General features: G+C 34.5%; 1 protein-coding gene and 1 long non-coding RNA gene across 7 annotated transcripts in view; one reads left to right on the top strand and one right to left on the bottom strand.

The window, feature by feature from the left end:
- Positions 1–812: 812 nt before the first annotated feature.
- Positions 813–22150, bottom strand: part of MARCHF6 (membrane associated ring-CH-type finger 6) — a 53729-nt gene continuing 32391 nt past the window's right edge. For 2 of the 6 annotated variants that reach the window (XM_087891285.1, XM_087891287.1), the window contains 16 exons: positions 21950–22008; positions 20965–21045; positions 20595–20663; positions 20387–20461; positions 19479–19613; positions 16625–16744; positions 15577–15677; positions 14931–15086; positions 13125–13326; positions 11854–11923; positions 9694–9875; positions 7448–7582; positions 6384–6473; positions 4720–4852; positions 3292–3427; positions 813–2937 (listed from right to left, as the gene is read on the bottom strand). In XM_087891285.1, the coding sequence (XP_087747411.1) occupies positions 2847–2937; positions 3292–3427; positions 4720–4852; positions 6384–6473; positions 7448–7582; positions 9694–9875; positions 11854–11923; positions 13125–13326; positions 14931–15086; positions 15577–15677; positions 16625–16744; positions 19479–19613; positions 20387–20461; positions 20595–20663; positions 20965–21045; positions 21950–22008 (1835 nt within the window). In that variant the 3' untranslated portion in view covers positions 813–2846. The remainder of the gene's footprint in view (positions 2938–3291; positions 3428–4719; positions 4853–6383; positions 6474–7447; positions 7583–9693; positions 9876–11853; positions 11924–13124; positions 13327–14930; positions 15087–15576; positions 15678–16624; positions 16745–19478; positions 19614–20386; positions 20462–20594; positions 20664–20964; positions 21046–21949; positions 22009–22150) is intronic. The other 4 variants (XM_034411864.3, XM_087891288.1, XM_087891286.1 and 1 more) reach the window with 3 other exon arrangements.
- LOC117662440 (uncharacterized) lies at positions 5252–9150 on the top strand. The gene is made up of 4 exons (XR_004590395.3): positions 5252–5424; positions 5756–5791; positions 6195–6368; positions 7417–9150. It is a non-coding gene; the product is annotated as an uncharacterized LOC117662440 (long non-coding RNA).

The raw sequence follows: 22150 nt of genomic DNA, 5'->3' as shown, positions 1-22150 counted from the left end.
GTTCAGAAAAATATTTTTCTACTGGAAGTTAGAAAGCATGCCACTTAGTTTAATTCTCTGAAATGCTCATAGAAGTAAATTGTACAGGAGATATTTTTCTCCTTCAATTAAAAAAAAAACACCTCCATATGGAAAAAGGGATGCACCTGTATATATGTCTTCTCTTAACAAACAGCAAAGCCTACCTGAAAGGGAGATGTGCCTGTATTAAAACACCCACTTCCAGACCTACAAGGAACTAGAAAAGGATTAGAACTGTGCAATACTTGTTAAACTGCGGGCCAAATACTTATGTACCATAGCTACAGAAACTTAATATTCTACTGGAACAATAAATACTTTTAAGAAATTAAATTGATTACAAATGAAACAAAGTGTTAAGCACAATTGCTAATTTCCAGCAACTTTGGATAGATAACAGATTTTCTAATAATATTTTCCTTTGGCAGATTTAAACATGTTTTGCAATTTACCGGTAATCACAGCAGGCAGAATTCAATGTTTGGCATTGGTAGGATTTGTATGTAAAAGCAAAAAAGGCACAAAAGTATATACATAAAAATATAAAGAATAATGAAGTGAACTGGAACAAAATGCCTCTGTATGTTACATAGAAATGCCAGTTTGTATCACTGAAATAGAATACAGTATACAATTCATCTTTTGGGCAAACCAGGACATGTTAAACATTTTGTACATTATTTTAAGTTAACAAATACACTTGAAGATGATCAGATATAAAAGAAATGTTGTAAGGCAAACTATTTATAATTACTGTTAAATAGTAGCAAAAAGAAAACAAGTACCAATACTTTTCTTAACAAATTTTAATAATCATTGAACATCAGGTTGTCTGGGATAAAAACACGAATTACAAGTTACCGCATTTCTGCAAAATGCTACAGGAAGAAGCACAGCATTGCTGGCAATATCCTAGAGGAAAGACTGGATTACTTTGTCTTTTTTAAAAAACAAAGATGTCAAGAACTAATTTTGTGCAACTGAAAGTTTGTCGCTAGAAAATGCTGTAATTGTGGGCAAACTATGCTCTTGCACAAAATACTGAAATTGTAGTATTTGCATTTCCAAAAGAAATAGATACAAAAACTCACAAGTAAGATCTGTCTAAAGTACAGACAGTTAAAAGCAAGTGGGGGATTTTGGCTATCTTCTCATTACTATGTTTTTTAATGAGAGCAATGTCAAAAAAATTTAACAGCATCAAAATAAAAAAAACAATCCTTGTATTACTCAAAATGCCAAAATAGAGGTAATGCTCAAATTGTCAGTAATGGAAAAAGAGCACAACCCCATTTCTACTGTACTTTAGCAGTGTGCATAAATTATTGGAAATCTAGACTCCAAATCTTCACCCCCATCCTAAAATCATAGAACCCAAATAACTCTTTTCAGTACAAAAACATGCTGAAGACAGCAAGCTATTTGATAACATAATTTAACTACATTATATTCAGGGGTGCAGTCCTGAGTGGTAACACAGCTGCATAGCATTTTCTGAATACAATAAATCTAAAAACTTCTCGCCATTTTTGAATAGGATATTGCATTTTCAAGCACATAAAGAAATTGAAAGGTTTCATATTTCACCTTGTGTTTCAGAAGTAATGACATTAAAATATATTATTATTACCTGCAGAAAAGAATTATACATATAAAAATAACTTGACTTGGGGGATACTTTTGGTACAATTATTGTAAAAATCAACTGATTCTTTAATGTTTGTTTCTTGTTCTAGCTGTTAATACTATAGTATTTAGATTCCCTCCCATATACACAAATTCATAAATCCTTCAGAATTAATTGCCATGCAGAATGCTGACCATTTCTAAAATTACAGATACTCATTTTTAATAAAAGAGAATATGAGCTCCATGGTATGCTTTGTGATTTTGGTTGTAATAAAGTTCTAGCAATTCAGAAAAGTGTTGCATTTTTTATCATTTACTTTTCTGTATTTGGTAAATAAGCCAGATAGCCGTTTCTCCTATACTCCAATGTAAATAAATCTTTGCACATTTCAATTCATAACACAGGAAATATTGGCATACACAATGGAAATAAATTCTTACACAAACCTCTCAATTTAGGTATTTTATGCCACTTCTTGTAATGAATTTTAAGTGCATAAAATTTCATTAAAATTCTGTCTTCCAGTTCCAAAAAATTAATGCTTCACAACCAAGCAATTAAAATTGTCTGAAGGAGAAAATTTGTCCTGATCCATTCTACTGTACAATATTACAAAGGAAATCACATGAAAAAAAATAATAATCAGGCAATAGAAAATGTACAACAGCTTTGATGTTATACAGAAGTATTTTTTAAAAAATCAAATGAAATTCATGTTTTCTTATCACAGCCACTTCACTGTTGACTGTAATGGTTATTTCATTTTCATATCCTTGATAAGCTAGCCATTGCTATAAAAATGCAATTGATTCTTTTGAAATATATATCTTGCCTACAGCAATATTGTTTTGTGGCACATATGTCAACAGAACAGCAATCCAAAATAAAGTGACAACTAGATTTAATAAATTAATATTCTTTAAAGATGTACAATGAACATTCATTTTTAATCCAAGGTTTTAGGGTATTGGGATATTGCTATTTACACATTTACAGATCTCAGTACTGGTAAGTTCAGAAATTGCAGATAGTACACAGCCTTAACTGCTATCTGAATGCCATGAGAAAAGAAACCAAAATTAAAATATAAAACCCCAGCTGAGAAAATAGTTTGGAAATACCCAAATAATAATGACCAGTCTATGACAAAGAACACAAAGGCAAAGGAAGATCAAGTAATTCCATGTGACCATTTCTATTCTTGTGAAGACTGAGGAGGTGACGGTGATGTCCCTGGTTTCCCAGTTTTTCGTTCATAATTCACAAGTCGTTGCCCAACAAGATATCTAGGATTTAAAAGAGGGTTTTTTTTAAAAAAAAAAACAGTATTCATTTCAGTTTGGTTCTGAAATGAAACACTAACTGAAGGAACATTTCTTCACAAAAGATACAATTTCACTGAAGTTTTTAAAAAAGAAACTTCCATTGTTTTCAAGGGATACAGGAAGGCAGCATTACTATTGTAATGTAGTCAAAACACAATAAACACAAATTCTATCACTGCACAATTTCAGGTGCTTATGAGTGATACTATGAATATCAAAAATTCTGTCCATAGTTCCCAAGTATTCCAGCTTCCTAAATATTTAGGAGATTGTCACTATACTCTGGCATTAATAAATCTTGACTAGGATACTTACTTATCATTTTTAATATGCTCATAAAGGCGCTTGAACTGACGGACCTGAAAGGATAAGATTCCCATCAAAACTACTACCATGAGTAGAAAAGGATAAATCCGTCGTTGTACTAAATTTTGCATCTCAGGAGTGACACCTGTAAATAGTAATAGAAAAACAATGAAACTAAAAATTTGATTAATGCAAATTCTAAACGTTTCTATTACCAATGTGAAATTTTAATGTTAATTCAGTTACCTTTTCATTTGTAATATAACTATAAATATAAACAATTATAAAAATATTACATTTCAACTAATGCATTCTTTTAAAATAAAGGTTGTATGTTTATCTTTGTTAATGCCATTTACGTATTTTGAAAAAGCAGTTAATACCTGTGGCATATTCTCAAAAATAAGAAATTGTAGTTAACTGAAAAACCCAACAGCTCAACAACTAGTCTTTTTTCTATTCATTCAGAATTGATTCTCTACTATTTCTTCCTTACTATGCATTCTTGGTAGTAACACCAGGAGCTTTGTGTAAGATCCCATTTGCCTGCTGAGATCCAAAAAGGCAAACAATACCATTTGCCTTCTTTATATGAAATTACTTAAAAGTTTTTATTCAATATGCTAATTCTGATTAGTAACAACAATAAGGTTATCAGGAATTGACAACTGGCATATATGCCTAATGAAAACTTTAAGGGGAGGGTCACATATATAGGATCCATAGGTCAATCTGCTTTCCATACTGGTATATCAGCTACATTCTAGACTGGTAGTAGTGAACAAGTGAAGCAGGCTGTACTATTCACTGATGCCAGCTATGCTTCCACTCTTCAACTTCCCAAAGGAAATTCAGCAGGTTCTTGGTCACCTGCTGGCCAAATTCATAGAAATTAGAACTAATAAAACTATGGCTTATTTGAACCCTATTTTATATTGAATTTCATATTCATTCGTCCCAAACTTTCTCCAGATTCAGAAAACACTTGCAAACATGACAGGAGCACAAAGTAATTTTCTGTGTTCTATGAACTCTCATTTCAATAATCTACTTAAATCAACAGAAGAAAAATAACTTATGTGATTATTTTGGGAGTGGTACAGATATGTTTATGTTTTGATTACTGAACTTATACTACTCTGTAATAATTTTGATTATAATGCAAATATGACTCCAATATAGCATCAGTTTTTATAGCTTTAATTTCTTAAATATACTTTTTGAGTTTTTAAGCTAAACATAAAATACAATAAGTATATTGAAACTATTGATTAATGTGTTAGAAAGATATGGATATAGTTGATGTACCATTCATATAAATTGCACTATATGAAGATTTGATATTTTTATATAATAATGATGATAATATATTTCCACTGTAAATCTTAACTGAATGTATCGTCCAAGTATGAAATCTGCATTGCCATTTGCACTTACCTAACAAAGGTGTAACGCCAGAAGCTACAATATAAGGTACACAAAGAGAAAGCAGTAAAACTGAAATAACAGGTGCTGCAAGCTTTTGTATTATAAAGTGTAAGTCAATATTTCGAATTCCATTTGCATAAACCTGAAATATAAGATTAAAGATATATGAATAATGATTGCCCAGCAAGATTATATTTAGTGCAAAGCTTATATTCATAACTAGAAGACACTGTCAACGTAAACACAGAGATGAGAGGTACATTTTATTTTTAGTTATATTGATTTTGGCCTCCATTAATTCAGGGAATATATCTGATACACAGGGACAACTCAAGGTGGGTAGGACCAAACAAACTGGTGGTAGGAAATTCAAGGATGTAAAATGGATTTAATTTTATCTTTCTAGCACCTAAAGTTACCTAGTTGGTCAGCAAACTTAAATGGCATGATCTGGGGATACTCTGCAACTACCAAAAAGTTTGAGGTGTAACAAATTATACACCACTGTTTTTAAAAAAATACTTATTTTTTTCTTTCCTAGGGTTCCTATCAGAACTCTAAAATGGGCTGAGAAATAATGACTGTGATAAACTTCCCAGAATGAGGGAAATATTTCACTGACTGAAAGACACCTAAACAAGGCCATAGTAATCATGAACGAAGTTAAGGAAATGAATGATTACCATTTAGTTGATTTGCAAACAGAATACTAAAGTAAGTGATTCTTCCTCACTAAAGCACGTATATGCCTGGGAGATTAGAGCTATGTGAAAATTGACCCATATGGAGGGACTAATTGTTAAGATGTTCTTCAGACCCTCCTTTACTGAATGGGAAGCCTCTGCTAGTTTCCATTGTTTTCCATGAATAGGAAAAAAAAAATTCTGTTTACAAAATACAAATCTGTATCCAGGCCATATAATCAAAGTTAATTTAGCTACTAATATACTAATGCTCAATTCAAAATGGACCACTTTGTCTTATATACATGAACATTCTAATAAAACAGACTATTTTCTCAAAATTGTTGTCTTTGTTCTAATAGGCCGAGTGACTGATTTTCATCCACAGAACAGTACAGGTAGTTCTTGACCTTACAACCACAATTGAACCCAACATTTCTGTTGCTAAGTAAGATGTTTGTTAAGTGAGCTTTGCCCCATTTTGCAACCTTTCTTGGCACAATTGTTAAGTGAATCAATGCAGTTGTTAAGTTAGTAACTCAGTTGTTAAGTGAATCTGGCTTCCCCATTGACTTTGCTTGTCAAAGGTTACCAAAGGTGACCCTGAGACACTGCAAATGTCATAAATGAGAGTCTGTTCTCAAGCGTCTTAATTTTGATCACGTGATGCTGCAACAGTCATAAGTGTGACAAACAGTCTTGCCCCTTTTTTCAGTGTCACTGTAACTTTGAATGATCACTAAATGAACTGTTGTAAATGGAGGACTACATGTATTTTCTCCTTTCCTTTTTTTTTTCCAGGATACTACATGATCTTCCAAATTGGCTCTGGAGCAGAATTCACGGATGTGCAAGAGAAAAAGATTGCCCCCACACAGTTTTCTGAGAAAAGCAATTCTAACTAAAAAGAAATGCCATTAATTATATCATACATTGATATATTCCATCAATATTCTGGTCACTAAATCAAACAAGGTAAATATTTCTGACCTGTTCAATGACTGTTTTCAGCCACCATTGTGGCCCCATTAAAGTTATGGCAGCAATTATTTTAGCATGCAGAACACCAAGGGCCCAGTCCTATTTAAACAAAAGCAATTATTGTAGTTATTATTTCAATACAGAGCATTTTCTCAGTCTAATTAAGACTTAGTAAAATTAGGAAACAGACCTTGTGTGAAACATATTTATCTTGTATCTACATCAGCATAAGAATGTAAATTCAGAAATCCTCATAAAAATGACTTTTCAACTTTTGATGAAAACCCACACGGAACATCTATCTGATTTTACCAACTTGCTACCACTTATATTAAAGTTGTCCGGATTAATGAAGTTATTGATCCTATTTATAGTATATTTCTATACAATATCTAAAAGTGATTACATAGGAGGCTACTGTATATAAATAGAGAAAAATCCCAATCCATTCTAACACTGAACATAATGAAATGTCTGCAAGCAAACAACCAAGCTCAGAGAGCACTAAGGATTCCACAGGTAGGATGAACTGAACACAAATATGTAAGCAGGCATGTACAGAAACGTATGGTGAAAAACAGCTAAACTATTTTATGAAAGAATAGAAAGCAATTCTCTAAGTCTATTTTCAATATTATTATTTCTGTATGTTTTGAAAGATACATTGATTTAAGCCTAAATATAGGATCAGAATGTCTCAAGAAGAGTATTATCTGAGACAAGTTATTTGGCACTTAGAAGTTTTCTTTCAGGGTTAGCCATCACATAAAGTGGATAAAGAGCCAGAATGAGGTCTTCTCAGGTCTAGAATCTAGGATGTGAAATAGCTTTGAAAGAAGGTATATTTTGAATAATGCAGACTATTTCTTTAAGCAGACTTTTTTAGAACCTTAATTGCATTATATGCTTTGCTGCTTTTAAAACTCTACATTTTAACTGCTATTGGTTCTCCTTGCTGGTTTTAATTTTTAGATCATATTTTAATTTTGTAAGCTATTGCTTTCACAAGGTAGACTTTCTATGTGTCTCCCTTCAATTACAGATTAGCAACTTTAGAAGCTGCAAGAACTGACCTGCCAGGGGTAGAATAATGGGGTCTGATCCAAGGGAACTCTTAGAGGAGCAACAATGACTAGCTCAAACAAAAGTCCAAGCAAGAGTGGAACTACACCAGCCAGCAATGCAGCAACAATTAATGTCTTCATTATCTAAAGAAGAAAAAAGTTTCATTTATTGAGAATAACATAATATGCTGTTTTTAAATAGACAAGTGGGTATATAAATATTAAAATCAAGAGGAACTCAAACATATATAAACTTGTGCAGATGCATAAAATCAGAATTATAAGAGACATATTTTTTACTTACTTCAGATGTGTGACAAAATTAGCATGTCAGCTGGGTGTCAGAGCAATGGCATCATGTCATCAAAGAGGGCACAGGTTTCTGTTAATGATTTTTTAAATTTCCTTTTCCCCCTCTGTATTAAGCCTACTGGAGATTTACGATTAACAGTGACCCAACATTGTGAAGTGATTTCTGTTGAATTTCAGAATTCACTCAGAAATTCAGCAAAAGAACTCCATTCTTTTGTATTGTGGTTCAGAGAGGAAGAGTATCCAAGCAAACTTGATATTTCTTGATGCTCTGCCCTTTTTTGCCTTGAAAATTAGATAGAACTGAAAAAATACAGACCCAGTGAGATGCCAAAGAGTTGAAAAGTATCTCTTTTGTGCCTGTTGTTGTCTGTTCATCCAATGTTTTTAGATTATTTAAAAAAGATTACAATATTGTAATTGTTTAATGACCAGTTGCTTAATGGCCATTCAAAGTTATGACAGCCTTTGAAAGGGTGCTTTATGGCCTGTAAAACACTCCTGACTGTTGCAAAATATTGTAACCCCTCCTCCCATTACATCATTGCAATCTGGATGCTTGGCAACCTGTTCTGACTTATGACTGGTTGCCAAGCACATTATGATCACATGATCGCCATTTGCAATCTTCTCTACCAACCTCCACAGAAAGTGAATGGAAAAGCTAGCAAGGAAAGTTGCAAGCTGCTGCCACCTGCTGAAAGGATTTTGTCTCATTGCTGGAGGATGGTTGAAAGAACTCTGTTCAATCTGTACCTGCTTGGATCTTGACAGTCAAAATCCAAACAGACATAGAGCTTAAAATTTTTCCCTCCCTGTCTCTGGGGAGCTCTCCACAGAAGTGGGGAAAGAAGGATCCCAAATTCCATGCATACCTGGACCTTCGCTGCCAAAATTCAAGCACACACAGAACTTAAAATCCCTTTTTTCCTACCTGTATCCCACAGTGGTGGGGAGAGGAGGATTTTGCATTCCATGTATGCTTGGAAATCCAGGAAGAAATGGAGTTTGGGGCCCTTCTTTCCTAGTATCTGCGTAGAGCTTTGCAGAGGAGGGGAGAAAGAGATTTGGGATTCTAGCATGCTTGAATTTTGGTAGATGAGACCAAGGCATGTGCAAGTTTGAGATCTTTCTCTTATTCCCCCCCCCCCCCACAGAAGCTTTCTGCAGAGAGAACAGACCTGGGGAGAGAAGGAGCCCAAGCTCTGTGCTTGCTTGAACCTCAGCAGCCAAAATCCAAGCATGCATGGAGCCGCAAATCCCTATCTCACCATGGAGAGCCCGCAGAGGCAGGGAGATGATTGTGCGTTGTAGCATGATTGTGCTACAGGACAGAGCTCAAAATTCCTTTCTCCTTACAAAGGCTCCACAGGCATTTAAAAAAAATAAAAAATAAAAACTATTTTCTAGTGTTTTTTCAATATTTTAATTTTTTTCTTTAAGATTAAAGATTGTCTTGTTAATTATATATGTATAAAATAAATAAGAAAATTAAAAGTGAGAACTGTTTTTTTCTGATGCTTGACTGGAATTCTACTAACTGGTAACAATAATAAACTAGAATGGCGAATATCCATTCTAGAATAAATTAGAATGGAGAATATCTATTGCGGTTATGGCAGATTGGTGACCAGAAGCATTAACCATTCATTTAATGATAAATGGATATTCTCTTGTCAAATCCATATTGGCACTGATTTTGTGAATGGGTAGCTTATAAGAACCTCCAAAATTATACTCTCAGAATTCCAATAATATTGTAAATCCTTGCATTCAGACTCTGTTCTTTTTCCAATTACTAATATTAGTTTTCTTCTGTAGCTTTCCTGTTTCCAAGGAAACATTTGTTAAAATTATAGCATGATCCAAGAGACATGGTCTCATTGCATCTATTGCATTCTCTTCCAAATAAAAATAAATAAATAAATGTTCTAACAACTTACCATGAGGGACCATTCCTTTACCTTCTGAAAAATCACTTGACGTCCTTGTGGCATCCAAGCAACAAGTACCGTCACAGCCCTAATTGTTAGCCAGCAAACATACAGTCCACAAGCAGCTGTATATAATTCATGGATTTTAGCAGTTCCTGTCCAAAAAGACATCAGCCAGCGGCCAGCAAACACTAAAAGCAAAAAAAAATTTAATTATTGCTAGTAAGAAAACTTTGTATTATCTTATGGTCATCAAATAATATGGATCCAAAAAACTCATTCCATAAATATAGTGGGTCAGTCCAGTAAGTTGTCGGCTGCAAACATTTAATGAAATTGAAAGCAATTTCAATACCTGGGGGTCCATTGTTTAATAAAGGAAGGGATGTATGAAATCCTAGTAAGTTATTGTAAAATTACTTTTTATTGATCCAAATAGTATGTATTACAAGGGCATTGCACAGCTGCATTACACAAAAAAACAATGGATGTTTGCAAAAACACTTGCCACTCTTTGTACTATGTTGTCAGTTTCCTCTAAAGTCAAAAGCACACCCGGTTTTTTTCTAGGAAGCTGAATTGTATATGAGATAGATTATTTATATAATTCGGTATATTATTGATTTACAAAGCTCTTGGTGGTTTGCAATAAAAGCAAATTTAAAATCCAAACATTTAAAGTAAAACAAGTAATTAACATTAGCCGTTAAATTTAACAGCTCAAAGTCTGAACAAGAAAATGTCTTTTGAAAGCCTTTTTAGAAGCCAATAAAAATGTTGGGCCCCTCAACTCTGCAAAAGCAGCATTCCCAAGACTTGGAGTGGCAACACAGAATAACTTTGATTCCAACTTGCCACTAAACAAGCAACTGTGGGTGAAACAATAGATGCTGAGATTCATAAACAGGCATTCTCTAATATAACTTGGGCTGGCGTTTATGCCTGAAGAAAGACTAGAATTCAGTTTCTATTCTAGCACCCTAACTACTGAATTTATTGGTTTCTATCCTTTTATTTTTATGACTAACTTAAGGCAGCAAACATCCACTGGATCAACAGAGAGTCATTGGTTCAAGGTCGCCCAAATGGCTAAGGCAGGACTAGAACCCATGGTCTCCTGCTTTCGAGTCTGGTGCCTTAACCAATAGATCAAATTGACTGTCACAGTTGTTGGTAAATCATCTAAATCACTGTAGTCATTGCCTCAATTGAGGTAAGTAGATTTCAAATTTAAGAAAAATTCTCAATGTATTTGCTTCTTATGAAAGAATATAATCTGATTCAAATAGGCAAATGGACTACCTCTCTGGAATTATGGTCCCTCATAATAAGTACCTCCATTTTGTCTGGATTCCATTTCAATATTTTTTCTTATCTTGTTATTGATTGCAAATACCATTTTCTGACAGTGTTACAGAAAAATAGATGCGGGTATCAATCAACATATTGAAAGCACTCAGCTCCAAATTTCTTGATGATTTCCCCCAATAATTTCATATAGATACCATGTTTCCCCGAAGATAAGACCCTGTCTTATATTTTTTTGAGCACTGAAATAAGTGCTTGGCCTTATTGCCATGCGCTCAAAAGCCCAATTAAGCTTATTATCAGGGGATGTCTTATTTTGGGGAAAGAAGGGTAGTGCAGAAGATTGAAAGTGAATGGAATCCTTAGACACAATTTAATAGCTCCCATCTGAAATAAAAATTGCCTCTGACCAATATTATCAAGTCTGACTCTGAAATAGGAATGGAAATATCACAAAATCATGTCTCCTATTTCCAAATTTCTCAAGGGTTTCAGAAATATACCATCATTAATGGCACTTAGTATTGCTAATAAATCAAGGAAAATTAACAGAATTACATCGCTGAACAGAGATAATCTATCAGATTGGCCAAGGTAGACTTAATGCTGTAGTCTTCCATGAAACAAATATGAAATAGATCATGGAATCTGCTTCTTACAGGACTGATTCAATTAAGTAGTCACCACACTTCCCAACCATTGTAGGTTAGAAATCTGTCTATAGTTGTGCATCTCTGAGGGTTCAAAAAGAAGCATCTTAAGAAGAGGCCTCATTGTCATAGAAAGCTACACAGAACAACATGCAAAATTAATGAAAAATTAAGTGACCAAAATGGATATCTTCTGTTGTGAAATTCATACCTGGTAATGTAAGGCAGATAAGACTTGCAATCAGGAGTGTTATACACATGAAAATGATCAGCAAAAATATCTGAAATATAGAAAAAGAAATGAATTTAATACAAATATATATATGTATGAAAAACAGTATTATAGAAAGTGATTGTTACCTCACAAATCTTATGGTTATATAGTGACAAATAAGCCCTATTAGTGTGATTTACTCTCTGGATAGGATACCTTAATTTATAAATCAAAATTATATTTGATTTTATGAATCAGACCATTAGAGTTTGTTTCATAAGCCATAACTAAGCAAACCATGCTTAGTCTATTGTATGATTTTAGCTTCCGTGTCTGAACAACTGTAATGATCATTTCTGATTATCTGAAAACCCAGGGCATAATTTCTAAACTTTATTTTAATCTTCATTAGTGCAATTTCAGCACTCCATTTCTACCTATTATATTTTCCCAGCATTCAAAGAATCAAAGTAGTTTTGATTCTTATAAAAAGAATGGCAAATTTCAAACCTTCTCAGAAATATATAGACATACTGATTCACACATGATTACAGGATTAAGATACTTTAAAAGATGGTGTATGCTTGTTTCTGTGTGAGAAACCAACATGAACTACTTAAATGCTATCTCAGCCTATGATTTTGTTAAGAGGTTGTCTAGATTTTTCCAGCCCAGTCCTTACAGTCCTAAGACAGAAATAGTAAAGGTAAAAGTTTCCCCTATCCAGTAATGTCCGATTCTAGGGAGTAGTGTTCATCTCTGTTTCTTAGCCAAGGGATCCAGTGTTGTTCGAAGACACTTCCGTGGTCATGGGGCCAGCATGACTATATACACCAAGATGCACGTAACACTGTTATCTTCCCCCCGAAGTGGTATCTATTTATCTACTTGCATTTGTATGCTTTTGAACTGCTAACTGGGCAAGAGTTGGGACAAGTAACATGACCTCATCCCTTTGCGTGGTGCTCAGGTCTCGAACCTCGGCTGTCAACTTAACCCACGGTCTTAACTGCTGAGTCACTGCACCCTTCAAGACAGAAATACCCCCTTTATAATTGTTTCATTATATCCCACAGAAAAAAGGCCCAGCCAAGTGAGAATATTGTATCAATCCTATCACAATGGGATTCAAAGTGAGCATAAGTCAAAGAGACAGATGATATTATACCCTCTTAAAATTACAACCCTAGGAATTAGTTTCTGCAGATAAGAAAAACACAGAATAAATTAGACAGTAATTAATTATTCTAGGTATTAAAACAGCCTACCCTGAGTGGGAATTTTAAAGGCCGATGATAAGGCTGAAAACCAACAGGTCCTCCTTGTTGTAATATGGCTTGGTGGGCTGCATGCAGACCTTCTCCTACAACTGGAATGGCATTATTATTGCGAGCTGGTTGGTTATTAGGTTGCTGGTTTGCATTGTTTTCATTCTCTTCCTGGTCTCCCAGTAAGTAAGAATGAAGATCCCTAATACAAGATTTAATAGTATTTAATTGAATATATTAACATGAAAAGAACAAGAATGGCAGTAAGCAATAAAATATGAATAATCTATTTTCATGGCAGATTCAAACATTATATTCATTTATTTATTCAATTTCTATAGCCACCCATCTCAAATAAGTGACTCTGGACACCAAAGGTGTCATCTTAATTAAGTGGAATGTTTAAAAGAAGCATTTTAAAACAAACAATAACAAAAAAATAAGTAAATGAAATGTATGTAATATCAGGAAAGTATCCCCCTCCCCTTTATTTTGTGCTTCAAGTCAATTACTCCTGGCAATTGCATGGAAAAGCCCTTGCAGTTTTCTTGTCAAGATTTCAGAAGTGGTTGCCACTGCCTGCTTTCTAGGGCTGCGTAAGGGTGACTGGCCCAAAGTCACCCACTTGCCTTTGTGCCTAAGGCAGAATTAGAACTCCAAACAGTTCTCCCAGTTTCTGTCCTGATGCCTTAACCACTATACTAAGCAAAGACATTATCAAAGAGATAAACACATGAGATTGCTGCAACTTCATATTTACTCCTTAAGATCAAAATAACTAAAGATGCCTAAGTCTGCAACTGCAGCACCCCACAGGATAATACATGACTATAGCCCTTAGTATTCAAGGAGTTTTCAACAACAATTGAGCAATATAGGCCGAGTTATATTCCATTTAAATTAAACAAAATATTGCTTTCATTAAGTGAAAGTAAATGAAAGTTGCTTAACCTTTACTGGGCCAACCTGAAGTCCAATACACAAACATTACAGGTAGTCTTCAACTTACAACCACAAATGAGCGCAAAATTTCTGTTGCTAAATAGATCTTCAGAAAGCAGCTGGTTTGTTGCTCATCCTTCCCACACAGTGGAGGTCATGTGATGCCATCCTGAAAGCAGGTGCCATTTTGGAAGGAGCCACATTGTGGCCACTCTGAAATTGCACCCACTTGCAGGATGGCACTGTGTGATCTCCACTCTGTAGAAAGACTACACACGGGGGCAGCTGCTTCCCAAAGAACTACCACAAAGGTGATGGTCTATGATGGAAGGGGGGGGAGGAGTGTGTGGGACCCAGCAGAGTGGGAAGCAGGCCTAAGGCCTGTGGGGACCCAGTGAAGGGAGAAAGTGGAGCATAGGATGCCTCAGGTTTGGTGGAGGCCTGAGCCAGGTCATGTGTGAGCTGGGAAGGTACTGCAATCCTAGGCCTCCCAGGGCCTCTCCACTCAAGGTACCCCATCTGCACAATGACTGCAACAGGAAAAGCAGGGATGGGGGGGGTCATTAAGCAAGCCAGTCACATGGGTGCCTTGCTTAAAGATTGTCAAAACTGTGACCATAATGGACAAGCTCCATTATGGTTACAAGCTAAGAACTACCTGTACTTATCCTCAATGTATATTTTAAAGGAATAAGACAATTTCTCTCTTGCACAAACTTAAAATATAATAAAAATGCTGCATAATAATTTATACTGCTTCATTTTCAACACATGCTAAGGAGACAAACATTGGACACTCAGCTTCAATTATTTAAGTAATAGAAAGTTTCAATCATTTGAAAGGACTGGACTCTTCACACTTACAATAAGTAGCCAGCAGTAACAGTCCATCCTCGTACGAGCCCCTTCAGCCACTGCCTTGTGTGCCCTTGTTCAAGCAAAGCTGGCAGAACCACTTGAAGCAAAAGTAATTCTAAGGAAAGTTCACTTACAGGAGCATCACTGTGGGAATAAAAGAAGCTGACATATTTAAAAACAAACTCACTGTCTTACTGATGCAAGTCTAACTGTACTGATGCAACTATATCATTAGTTGCATTTTTTCTTAAACATTGTTAATTGTGGGCATTCCTTCTGAGGCAAAATTAAATTAAGTGTTGCATGTCTCCCCCATGACTAGCATGATTCATATTACGATACAGATCATAACATGTAAAAAAAATCCTCCAAATGATAGCCAGCTCATATATATGAAAAATTTATTTTTCATGAATAACTGTTTGGGTCAAATATAATGTTAACTATTCAGTGAAAAACTTGGGTTTCTTGTTTTTAAGATTATGAAAGAGGAAACAGATATTCACATATTATTAAATTCACATTTTAACATCCATCCAAACTAAATATTTATTAGTTAGTTCACAATTATATTACCAGCAGTTCATTTCAAATAAACATAGAATGTTAAAGTCAAAGAGTATCAGCTATGGAATGAAATAGTTTTTCTTACCTATAGAGCATTACATTATATGGTAGAAAATGAGGCAGCAGATATTTAATAATTCGTATAGGAAGCCAAAGCATGAGCAAGACAATTGAACCAAAGACAATCTGAAACAACAACAATAAAAAAAAACCTCTGTATTAACTTTTCTATTTTTAGCTTCAATTTAAAGCAAATTAAAAATGAGCATAATTCATACTACATGTTTGAAGATAGCAAACTTCTTTCCCCTTTCTTAACTTCCATTCTTTCATTACCATATTTTGCCCTGTCTTTAAAATAAAAAAAATGGTTGATAGATTTTAACAGAATCAAAATCCTATGCTAAATTGTAATTTATTCTTTTTAGAATTTAGAAGAACAAGTTTTAGCCATACAATCCTTTGCAAACAATGTTTAGCAATGGACAGAAACTAATTAAGAAGGGGAAAATGCAGATGCACAGCGAGTTTTCTCTAAGAATTTCAAAAACTATCAAAATCCAGGTATTAATTTGGTTATTTATAAGTGGTCTGCTCATACACAAAGCCACATTTATGAACCAGTAAGAGTTCAACTATAACTATTTTGACGTTGAAATCACATTCTCAGGTTCCCTTAATTAAAAAAAAGTTAATGTGAGACTATTCATATAAAACACAAAAAATAAGAGGTCAATATAGTGTATACATTGTTAAATAACCTTCAGATGTGGATTATATCGAAAAAATTGAAATTATCTATGACAGCTTTTGTCAAGTTCTATTAGTGTAAGGCACAAAAATGAACCAGACTGCTGGTGATTTAGAACACTTTTCCTTAGAATTATACAAAAAGACAGTAATAAACACATATTTATAAACCATTATTTATGATTTCAATTTCCTATAGATTCAATGTGACAAAAATAAAAGTATCATCAATGCCTATTAAAATCTGAGAGTAATTATAGTTTGTTAGTTGACATGCTGAGTATAGGGGAAAACATATTTAATTATAAAAAGAACCTGAATGCACAGTTATTTGTTACAATAAGTAAATTAACACTACAAAGAAACTGGAAATGTAACTTTACCACTGACAAAATAAACCTCCTGAGATGTCTATAAATGGGCAAGTGAATCATTTCTTGAACTGGATTAAAATCTGGATCATTTAAATTCCTCAAAAACCAGAGGACACCAGGTCTCAGTACCTGAAAAGGAAAATTAACACTTCAATGTTTTGAAATTATTTTTCTAATAATTTAATATTCTAGAAACCCGTAATGCTCCATATTAATTTTCAGTATAATTACAGCACCCTCAATCTGTTGAAAACAAGTGAGCCAGTTTTGCTGCTAATCAAAGATACAATGTTTTTGGAAAGGTTGTCAGATGATTCTGATGTAAAAAGCCTGCTGGTTGAATGCCATCTTCAGGAGTTGGGAAGCACTCAAACAGCTGAGGCTGACTCCACTAAGAAACATTTGGAGCAGTTGGGTCATGTGTTATATATCCCAATCCTGAGCAGTCACACAGTCTCTGATTGAGTCACAAACTTCAGAAAGCTGAACAGAGTTGCTTGGTGTATTTCTTCATAACAAGGCAATAGCCCCATACAGTAGAAGGTAACCACTATGGCAGCTCTTCAATGAGAACAATCAATCCAACCTAGATTCTTGTATTCATGTCTTGTAGCCCATATATCCTGGACTTCTGTTTCTCTGATCTTGGGCCAACCAATAACCCTCCCAAGAAAGTTTGGATCACAATCTTATCATGCTACCCTTTTGCTGCTCTAACTTTGGACTTCTTCACAATCAACCTCTTGCATTTCTGTAAACTAGTGAACAAGCATACATGCCTGTTTTGTGTGCCATTGCCTGTTAATTTGCTTGTAATACAAAGTAACCTACTTTGTAAAAACAGAGTAAACTCAGCTCTATGTGCATGGTTGGTCTGGAAGTCAAGTTTTCAAGAATTCCCTAACACTTTTGGATTTAGCTTGGTCCAGGATTCTCAGAATTTCCCAGTTGAAACTATAGTTGAGTCTGTCCATGTAGTGTGATATAAAGGAGTTTTCATTGTGTTTTCTGATTGTTAGTTGGTGTTCATGGATGCGCTCTGATAATTTAATCCTAACTCCCTCCAGCAACCAACATCCAGATAAACACAGATTAACACCACAAATAATCAAGCAGAAACAATAATTTAATCAAAAAACAACCAAGGAGAAAACTACACTCCCACTAACACTGGCAGGGCAATGTATTATATATAAACAGGAGTAAACTCACACTCACTAGCACTAGTTGGGTAACAAAACATCTGCAAGCAAACAATCAAGCTCAGAGAGAACCAAGGAAGACTCAGTTCAATCCTCAACTACATAAATTCTTTTTTATTATATTTATTTTAACAATGATGCTGTAGTTGTGGGAATAACTATTTTGTTGATTGGCCAAAAATATTTAAAAGATCAATGCAACAAAGCGTAGCAGAAGTTTGACAATTTGGAGAAGTCTTACAATAATGGAGCGGGCATCTGAACAAAAGATTGTTTAAAAATTTATGATATTCAGTGTGCAGTGTTTTGCAATTATCATAGTAAGTGCTGACAATGAAAGCAAGCCAGCAAGCTATTTCAAAGGTTCCAGGGTTTCATTAACGGTATGAGGGCAAAAAAGATAATGGTAGATACTTCAATCAAGGCTAGTGGCACTCTACACTAAAACTAACCACCCAAGAGCTGGTTACCTGGTAATTATAATTTTATATAAATCACTTGCAGTCTTAAAATTCTAAGCTATGACAATAGCAGTAACTAATGGAATATTTATCAAATGTCACTGACTCAAAGCTTTTGCATTTCTTGCCAATTCCAGATTAAAGATCTACCTGATTTGCTTCAATGTTCATTTACATTTAATTGGGTGGGAAAAGAACCACTGATAACAAAGTAGTACTTTTTTCTCTCATGTCCTCTAGAGTTTTCAACATGTCAACCCCCCCCCCCCCCCCCGTGGCAGCTTTAAAATGATGGGTAATTGATTATACAGGGAATGTCCCCATTTAATACAATTAACTTGACTATCTCCCAAACTTGAACAACATTCAGAATTTGATCTTCCAAACCTTAAAATTCTTTTAGGGTACCATAATATGATGTTGGAAAAATCTATTCTTTTCAGCTGCAGTACCCAATTCCCATTTAAATTAGGATAGTGCCTGAGTTAAAAGACATTTGAAAAATTTTATATATGCAGGTGTTATGTCTATTTTACACTGTGTTGTAATTGTTTTAATGTCTAATGTAGCCCATGAAAATATACGTGCATATGAAATAATAATACAACTACTACTGCATCTCGCTCTGAAGCTTTGTATAAAGGCCCATAACTTACATATTTTAAAAAATATACAGTTGAAATTTAAATAAATACAAATCCGGTACATATACAGAATCTGCTAGCTCTAATGAACCGCTAATCCTACTTAGTTTAGAGCTCTACAAACTGCTCCCTTCCATCTGGCAATTTAAAAGTTTGTCTCTGAGCTTGTCTCTATCCTCCCTGCCCCCCACCTCCCGCCTTTTCTCCTCTCCTTATCTTTTGTGCCCTTTCTTTTCAAAGTGTAAAACTGTGTGCTGGGATTTTCTTGTTTTTCTCATCTTAAATAAACTGGCTTGGGAAAATGTTCAATTGAACATGATACTAATGGTTTACACAATTAAATCTGCATAGTATTTAGCCTGATTATTCCTGATCTCAATATATTCTGGCATGAAAGGCTTATTCAGATTGTTTGTTGATGAAATAATACAGTTGTCCTCTATACATTTTTAAAATTTAGATTAATTTGAACATTCAATAGATTTTTGCAAAGACACAAATGAAAAAAACTTTTATCATTTAACACCCAGGTTTTCAATGTATTTTCAATACTTACTTCTCTCAGGAGGAGGATGAAGGATGCAAAATAGAAGACATATACCATTCCGACTAGCCAATGTAGGAACATTGTAGTGCCAGGGGCAGACTGAAAGCTTAATTCTCTATCCTTCAAAGTAGCATCAAACATTTCCTATGGAAAAGATAGCAATGATATTTTTCTGCCTTTCAATCTGGGAGCGACTCAGAGCTTTACAATGACAAAAACCACAAACCTTTCACATGTTCTCATAATAAGAAAACACCTATAGAATATCCATTATGACACTGAATGGTCTATCAATTATTTTTCATAGAAAATTGCAGCACTTCATTGTATATGTATACTATAAATCTATAGTAATAAACAATCTTCACTATCTAACAGCTAGACAAAATCTTAAAATTAAATTCTAATTTAAAAATATAACCTCTTCAATTTTCCAATTCCAATTTATAAATACAGGTAGTCCTCGACTTATGACCACAATTGAGTCCAAACTTTACTTTATTGAGACATTTGTTAAGTGGGTTTTGCCCCATTTTATGACTTTCCTTGCCACAGTTGTTAAGTGAATCACTGCAGTTGTTAAACTAGTAACAAGGTTTTTAAGTGAATCTGGCTTCCTCGTTGACTTTGCTTGTCAGGTCACAAAAGATGATCACATGATGCTGGGACACTGCAACTGTCATAAATATGATCCAGTTGCTAAGTATCTGGATTTTGATCATGCGACCATGGGGATGCTGCAATGGTTTTAAGTGTGAAAAATAGTAATGAGTCACTTTTTTCAGTGCTGTCGTAATGTTGAATGGTCACTAAACAAACTGTTGTAAGTTGAGGACCACTTGTATAACTTATCTCGAGCAAAATTGTCACTGCAAAATAAAATAAAGCAATGGTTTCCCCCAAAATGCTAGTCTTACCAGCGAACAAATGTCCAGCCACCAGCCACAGATCAGAGGGAAAACACCTATTTCTACCACCACTAATAAGGACACCTGCAAAATAAAAGTCAGATAGTTGTTTGTATATTCACAAGTGCTGAATATTGACTAAATTCATATTTACTTTTATAACTTTCTGCCTACAGATTCAATTTTATTAAATATCTGATTTTTAAGACTTTCTTACCTTGACAACTATATAGCACACACCAAGCAAGCGACGTGATCTCTGGAATTTTACAAGCGCTGCCACACCCTATATAATATGGTCAAAGAAATAGGTATATTTCATAGTGTAATATTACTTTGTGGATGAGAGTGTTAATTCACAGGAAATCATTTCAGTCAACAGGACATTCTGAACCCCACACAAATAGAGTAGGTAATCCGCTGTGCTTCCAATACTCCACTACAGAGGGAGCCTGATGCTAATAATCTAAGAATGGAATACAATTAATTGGTCTTTTCTACCCCAAAATAGATAAAGCAAAATCTGCTAGTAGAGTGACCAACCAATGTTCAAATGTTAAGATTTATACAAGTATTTAAAAGGATACATGACTGACAATTAAAGAGACTGCCAGCAGCACATAGCCAACGATGGTTGTGATCAGGCCTTCGAAATGAGAAGCTTGAACCTAAAAACCATAAACAAACATACATCAAATAGACCACTTTTTAAGAAGACCTACAAAAAATTGCACATACATTATGAATCGACCATCAGATTTTCTATTACATGTGTATTTCATTTCTAAATAGATTTTAACTTTAACACAAATTTTAACACTAATGATGCTATTTATTATTTTAGCTGACTGAACACTACACAATTGCTTAACTATTTGATTAACAGGTTAATCAAACAGTTATAAACAGATGCTAGATTTATATCCTGCCCTTTTTGTAGAGAAACTCAAGTAGGCACACATAGTGTTCCCTTCCTATTTTCCTTCCACAACAAACCTGTGAGTTGAGTTGGGCTGAAAGACAGTGACTGGCCCAAAATCATTCACTGGACACTACGGCAGAGGGTAAACTGGATTGAAAATCCCAATCAATATTCATTTGATACACCACCAATAATCATAATCATCCTCCCACCCAAAGTAGCTTAGTGAAAGATTTTTATCAGGTAGCAATGTCCTTTCTCTGGCCATACCATAGTTTGGGCTACCATTTAACATTCCCTTTCCCAAAATTCCTGGAATGTGCAGGTAGTATGGGTTTCAGAGGATTATTTGCGTTTCAAAAAGGAATAACTTCTTTCCTTATCTTGTGGGGACAAAAATTCTGTCTATAAAATACCTATTATGAGAAAAACTGGCTGCCCTCTCACCTATATTACAATTTTTGCAGAAAGGAAAGCTAAAGGAATCACAGATACATTCCTTCCCTATGTTTTTGGTGGAAGTTGTGCTTGGATTTCACACCGGATAAAAATCACCCTTCCTTTACTCCAGGAAACATGGGAAACCAGTAGGAAAGAAGGATGATTCAGTTCATAAGTAAAACTTCTGTGGGATTAACAGAATCACTTACATATTCTTCAAAGCCAAGCCCAACTATAGAGAAGTGTCCGATGTGATAGGGGCAAAATGCTAGGAGAGAAAGAAATTGGTGACAGATGGCTCTTTTTGATAAATATACATTTTAAAACTAACCATTAGGTAATAAATAGATGTTAATAACTGGGTTTATAAATTTGCTATATAAACATGGCCCACGTTATGCCAAATAATG

This window comes from Pantherophis guttatus, chromosome 3 (genome assembly GCF_059756535.1).
Source record: "Pantherophis guttatus breed Tessera chromosome 3, ASM5975653v1, whole genome shotgun sequence".
Lineage (NCBI taxonomy): Eukaryota > Metazoa > Chordata > Lepidosauria > Squamata > Colubridae > Pantherophis > Pantherophis guttatus.
The sequence above is the reverse complement of the archived record's forward strand: the minus strand, read 5'-3'. Positions and strand labels throughout refer to the sequence as shown.